The sequence below is a fragment of the Carya illinoinensis genome, chromosome 8 (assembly GCF_018687715.1).
Source record: "Carya illinoinensis cultivar Pawnee chromosome 8, C.illinoinensisPawnee_v1, whole genome shotgun sequence".
Lineage (NCBI taxonomy): Eukaryota > Viridiplantae > Streptophyta > Magnoliopsida > Fagales > Juglandaceae > Carya > Carya illinoinensis.
In genome coordinates, this window is record NC_056759.1 from 10,829,464 (window position 1) to 10,836,074 (window position 6,611).

At 33.4% G+C, this 6,611-nt stretch overlaps 1 protein-coding gene across 1 annotated transcript; it reads left to right on the forward strand.

The window, feature by feature from the left end:
- Window positions 1-4,267: 4,267 nt before the first annotated feature.
- LOC122318096 (transcription factor MYB78-like) lies at window positions 4,268-5,704 on the forward strand. Its single transcript, XM_043135234.1, has 3 exons — window positions 4,268-4,550; window positions 4,736-4,865; window positions 5,006-5,704. Exons 1-3 carry the CDS (start codon window positions 4,385-4,387, stop codon window positions 5,553-5,555), a joined length of 846 nt encoding a protein of 281 aa, XP_042991168.1. The 5' UTR covers window positions 4,268-4,384; the 3' UTR covers window positions 5,556-5,704.
- The last annotated feature ends 907 nt before the right edge of the window (window positions 5,705-6,611 follow it).

A 6,611-nucleotide genomic window follows, 5' to 3' on the forward strand; every position in this document is an offset into this window, starting at 1 on the left:
GAATGTCCTGGAAGGGGTAAAATGTCCCTAGCCCAAGCTCACCAAGCCCAGCTCAAAGGAGGGGCTCATCTTCAAAAAAAGAATAGAGAGACGGAAAAGGTGTCAGAGGGAAAGAAATGAAGTGACGGGAAAAAATGGGGGAAAAGGGAGAGAAAGGGAATCATGCATGAGAGAAAGGATAACGAAGTGACATAAAATTAATCTCTTCACCAATCAATGACAGATGCCAATAAAAGGGATCTTAGATGAAAGATCCGGGGACTTCTGTGCGATTGGAGGAAAAAGCTTCTTCATCCCATAGATGAAAGCTCCAGTTTTATTTTCTCTAAGTAATAAGGATCATTGACTCATTTGTATAGTGAGTTATGAGACATCATGAGAGGTTATAAAATACACCATTTATAATGAATTTGCCATCCAAACGACATGTAAACGTAGGCCATGTGCCAAACTATATAAGTTTGTATGTCTCATTCTCTATTTATATTTGCTATATTTATTTTTTATTTAATAAAATGGACGTATCTATAGACACTATACCGTCATTTTGAATCACTATCGTGGGTTCCTGACGACACCAACCAAGGCCCATATCGTCACCGTGGATCGGGAATGACGACTTCTCTCCTTCCAATTTGTTCCCACAAAACAGGCTTTAACATCCCCTCTCCTTGCAGATCTTATCACGTGCCCTATCCCAGACTACCATTACTTATTGTTCAGGGGTGGGGAGGCCCTAATCCCTTTACAAGTTCGGATGAAGATTCACCCTCCACAAATAAATTAATTAAGAAAATAAACCAAATCTCAAGATAAGATCCTCTTCATTTAGCTTGGAATAGATAATATCTATTAAGAACGCCATCAACATTATTTAAATTGTAAAATTTGATTTGTAACATCTAAATTTTAAAATTTCTCTTTCAAATTAAATTATGCTATGTAAGCACTTTATTAAGTGTGTTATTCATATCGACTTATAAATATAACTTTTCATCTATTAAATACAAACACATACCAGATATTTTTGTTATATTTTTAAAAGCATTTGTTAATAAGAAATGAAATGAAATAATTCATCAATTTGTGGACCAAACAGAGAAATGTTTGGTCCACAAAATAATTACAAAAAATCATATTACAAACTGGCGTGACTTGATTATACGTTACATTAGATTATATAAACTAATTTGTAGTCATAAAGTATATATAATATATCATATTAATTAGGTTATCAAATCAATTTTTAAGTATGTTTTAATAATATATTGTCTTTGCAAACTAAAAGCTTCTAAGAAAAATTAATAGAATTCAAGTATGCTTTGGCATCGAATGTAAACTCATTTACTAAGTTTATTCGAAGAAAAGAAAATCCAATGCGAGGAAGGTGATCAGATCCTACCAAGTAAGGCTTTTGGACCCTCTAGCTCCTTTTGACCGAAAGGGTCATGTAGTACTCCTAGTCCTAGAATACCAATTTATCCACATGATATTGGTATAGCTTTTGTAGATCATGTAATATTCCTACCTAGCTTTGATTCCCAAACCTCCAATAACTCTTTCTGGGGGAACTTGTGCCTCATCTTTAAAGAGGCCAGTAACTAATCTTCTCTATATTCACTTAAAAACTTTTGACTGCTTTTCATTTCTTTTCTTTTCTTTTTTTTTTTTTTGGCTCTTTACAATTTCATGATGAATTAAACAGTAATATACAAAGCCAATCAAAATACCACGTCATCTAATCACAAATTAAAGCTTCTGATCATCTTGCTAGCGCTATAAAATGATCTAGGGGGAAACAAATTGACCGGTAATTGAATAGATGAGATAGATAGATAGGAATCTTGATGCTGCTTTAGCTTGCTGATGTTTGGAGTGCTGAGGAACATGCAGATGTCATGTGAATTAAGCCATCATATATATATATATATATATATATAAGCGTAGAAATGCGACGAACTTTCCAAAGAATCAGGAATTCTAGCTCTAATGGCCCTCTTGCAGATTATGTTATATAAATTAATTGAATATTTTGAAGGAATTTTCTTTTGGAAGAAAGTGGTACTGATGCTCAATTGAAAAAAGAAGAAATTAATTCAAGGAGACTTGGGGTTGCGTACTACGTGTCGCAATGGGTCGAATTTGTGCTGATCTTTGCCGGTCTTTCTACCTTCTAGTCTCCCTAAAGGGATTGACAAAGGAATGATCAACACCTGATCTCTCATGTTTGGAATCATTCTTGATTATTATATATTAGACACTCCTCATACATGTAATTAGTACTGTAGTTTTCTAAAAATAAATTCGCACGAACTTCTTCTGCAAATGGTTTTTGGGTCATCATGTCATTCATCACATGATCACCATGCATACATTTGATCATTCACTACTACTAGATCATTAATTAGAATTGAGCACTAGCATTGGTTTCTTTATATGCATCTTCAAAATCATAACTTTTGAAAATTGATTTTGCATATAAACTTAATATATCAAAATCTTATTAATACAAATTTCACAAAATTGATTTTAATGGGTAGGAGAGAGAAAAAAAATAGTAAAATAATGTTTGAAGAGTGAATTGTAGTTCTTCAAACTTGAATAAACACTATTCATAGTTATGTAAAATTTTGAAGATACATAATCCAATATAGACATATTTAAAAGGATATTATTCAAATATAAAGATGAATATGAAGATACATAGACCATTGCCAATGCTCTTAGGAAGAAAATGCAACAACGTTGTGAAATCATATGCATGATCAAGAACATGAAAGTTATGCTACATGCATGCAGTCACTTTTGCATAATTTTCGTGCACTCTATTGATATGATTAGTCAAAATAATTATTTTATATTAAAAAAAAAAGTAACACGGCTAATCAAATTAGTGGAATACACAAAGAGTATACAAAAGTAACTGCACATAGAGATTTTGTTACAATAATATATATTAATTAAGAAATAAACAGATGAAGTGGTCATGGATTCAAGCTTCATATTAAGCCTGTACATGTGAGTTTACCTAATCAATAAAAAAAGTATTCCATTTTTGAAAAAGAAACAAAGAATTAAGCATAATATATAACTAAATATATATATATCTTGGTCATATTCGAAGGGCGTAAGTAGTTCATGGGTTTATTATTCTGCTAGGAGTCTAATCGCTTGACCCGAAGCTCATTAGAAGTTGATGATAAACAATTGGAGACAATCAATCACTCCCAAGTTTACTTGAAATCCTAGCCGTGCATAGTCGAAAAAATTCCTTCAAATTCTTCTTAACATAATGGTAGCAACCTACTACACAATTGACTTGTTTGATCATTTTGTGTATAAAATGAAAAAGAGGAGGCTAGGAGTTCATGAATTTTTGCGGCTAATTTCATATAAATATAACTGAACGCCGTTTTCAACAAGTGGGTAGTAATATTTAACAGTGGGCTAGCAAAAAATGTCATGGCTAGTTGTGAATATATGGTTCTTAGCCAAACTTATACAAAAGTTTAGAACACCAGATCAGGCAGCTTAATTAGAAGTATTAGTGGTAATTGGTCGCAAAATATTATATAATCTTCATAGAAACCAGTACTTACGGTCCCTCGTAGCCAACTTCACATGATTCTATCCGTTTGGTAACGCAACTATTCGATCTTAAGTATTATTATATATTTTTAGATATTTTCTTTACAGCCGTCATCATTCAAATATAAAATATTTTTAATTTCAAATAGTTAATTTTTTCATCTAATTTTTTCAAACTCTTAAACCAAATACAAAAAATAATACTACTTTTTCAATTTTCAAAATAACAATTATATTAAAAAAATTTGTTAACTTTTTAATATTTTGATTTAACTTTTCTCTTTTATTTTTTTAAAATCCAATAAAATAGTTTAATCCAAATTATTTTACTATTATTTATAGATATATTAAAATATTTTAAGAATGATCCTAAAACTACGACGTCGTATAAACAAGAAATAAATAAAAACGTGCATTAGGGAAATTTCATTATAAGTTGTTGAAACCTGATGTACCACTGGTTTTGTGTGCGTGTGTTAGGGAGAAGTGGAAAATTCAAAGGGTCAAAGTCCAGAAAAGAAAGTTGAGTCTATGCTATGTAGCTGATAATAGTATAATATTAATTACTTGTGGCGTGTTCTCGCACGTACATCCCCCACTTTTTCTTTAAAATTTTTCTTAGTGATATGGTTTTCCTTTTTCCAATCCGTCTTTTCCTCTGTATATATAATCCCTTCTTATCCCGAAACTTAATCCAAATCAACCCCATCTTCTCTTTATACATATATCAAATCCAATCTCTCTCTCTCTCTCTCTCTCTCTCTCTGAGAGCTAATTAGACTCCTTCCATCGGGGAATGGATGCTGAAGTGAGAGGTTGTGGGTCTGCAATACAGGTGAGTTCTGATCAAGAGGGCATGGACATTAGGAGAGGTCCATGGACAGATGAAGAGGACTCCATGCTCAAGAATTATGTCACCATCAACGGTGAGGGTCGATGGAATTCCGTTGCTCGCTGCACAGGTAAACCAACTCTAAGCTCATCCTCTTCCCCCACAACTTCGTTGCATCATTATTATCTCTGTTTGATTTTCTGACTGAAGGACAAGGAAAAATGAGAAAAGCTAGCTTTGGCTAGATCCAAACCGGACCCGATCGAACACTATTAGAATTTCTTTTGTCACTGATTCTTATGATCAATAATACAGGCTTGAAGCGAACGGGTAAAAGCTGCAGATTAAGATGGTTAAACTATTTGCGCCCTGATGTCAAACGTGGAAATATCACCCTCCAAGAACAGCTCTTGATTCTTGAGCTTCATTCTCGCTGGGGAAATAGGTACTTTTTTTTTTTTTTGGATTATGATCATGATCAGCTTTGTCCATTCAGTCATCAATCGGTTTATTTATTTTTTACTGTCTTTAACCTTAAAACGAATCAAATATCTAATCTTTGGTTGATGTTTTGAAACATTATAGGTGGTCCAAAATAGCACAGTATTTGCCTGGAAGAACAGACAATGAGATTAAAAACTACTGGAGAACAAGGGTCCAAAAGCAGGCTAAGCAGCTCAAATGTGACGTCAATAGCAAACAATTCAGAGACGCCATGCGTTACGTTTGGATGCCCAGATTGATAGAGAGGATCCGGGCCATGGCCACCCCCAAATCCCAGTGTTTGGATGGACCCACCAACACATATTGTTCTGATCTCCCCCTCAACAATCAGACACAGCTCATTCCAAATCAAAGCCATGCACCCATGTCATCCGGCCTGGCTGAGCCCTACTTGAGGCCCGCAATATCGAGTACTTCTTCGGATTCATCGGAGGCCCGAGTTTCCTCGGATCTAACAAACGATTTACCATGTGGTAATTACATCGAGATTTCTCAAAACGAGTCAGGTTTGATCCAGCAGGGCTTGGATATCCAAACATATGATGATCAGCATATCGATGGATGGTTTGGTGGTGGGGACACATTGGATAGTTTCTGGGATTATCAAGATCAGAATATGTGGTTTTTGTAACAACAGCTAGCTTGGTGATGATAATGAGGTCTAAATAATAGAATTTCCTTACGTTACGCATTAAGGCATTCTTGTAAACAATATTAGCATTATGTTATTCCATAAGAGACAAGAGTATATATGTATATATATAGTAGCATTATTGCCAACGTTCGACGTTGCTAATCTGACAACTTTTGTGTACAAAAAAACACGTGATAATATCCGCAAAAAAACAACAAATGAACAAGATATTATATAGAAAAACTCAATTTTCAGGTTCTCTCAACATCTCTTACATTTTTGGACTTAGCATTAAAAATGATTAATCTATAAGTAAAGCATATCATAATAGAAAGATGATATATAATTTTAAGGATGGTGAATAACATAGTTTAAAATCACAATCCGCCGTAACTTTTCCTTCGGTTTGTCTTTTCAAGAAAAAGGACCATCTCTTTTTGAGAAATGAATGTTTTCTTAGTGCTGATCCCATTATCATTCCGCATGGGTGAGACTTTGGCCTTGCTTGTACGTAAGTACTCGCTTCTCTTTCATGTATATGATCTTTATTGGAGAATGGGACTCTATATATATTGGTATGCATAATTGGGTATGACGATTAGAAGTAGTAAGGGGGATGCAATAATTTTTACATTTAAGGGGATAAATATTAAAAGATTAGTAATTTTATATACAATCGTGAAGTGCGGTATGAAGTGTTTAAATGTTACGTAATCATTTTAAAAATGAGTGAGGTCTATTATTAAAAAATTAATTAATTTATTTTTTTTATGTGAATTTTTCATTTTATTCATTTTTTTCAAAATGATTACGTAGCGATTGCACAATTCATAATTACAAATATATTTTTTCTTAAAAAATTAATGTATTGAACTAGCGATCCAACTGCTTTTTGGGTCAATATTAATGGAACCAATAGAAGGGGGTAGAGTGTTATATATAATGTGTGTAATAACATGAATGTATATGCTTTTGGGTCACTGACGATAATGGTTGGGATTGTGAAAAGGGAATCGAACCATGTGGAGGATAGACTTCTTGTGTTATTCTTCT

Coding starts and splice junctions, on each gene's coding strand:
- LOC122318096 (XM_043135234.1), top strand. CDS start 4,385: ATGGATGCTGAAGTGAGAGGTTGTGGGTCTGCAATACAGGTGAGTTCT. Junction 4,551..4,735: donor TTCCGTTGCTCGCTGCACAG/GTAAACCAACTC, acceptor TCAATAATACAG/GCTTGAAGCGAACGGGTAAA. Junction 4,866..5,005: donor CATTCTCGCTGGGGAAATAG/GTACTTTTTTTT, acceptor GAAACATTATAG/GTGGTCCAAAATAGCACAGT.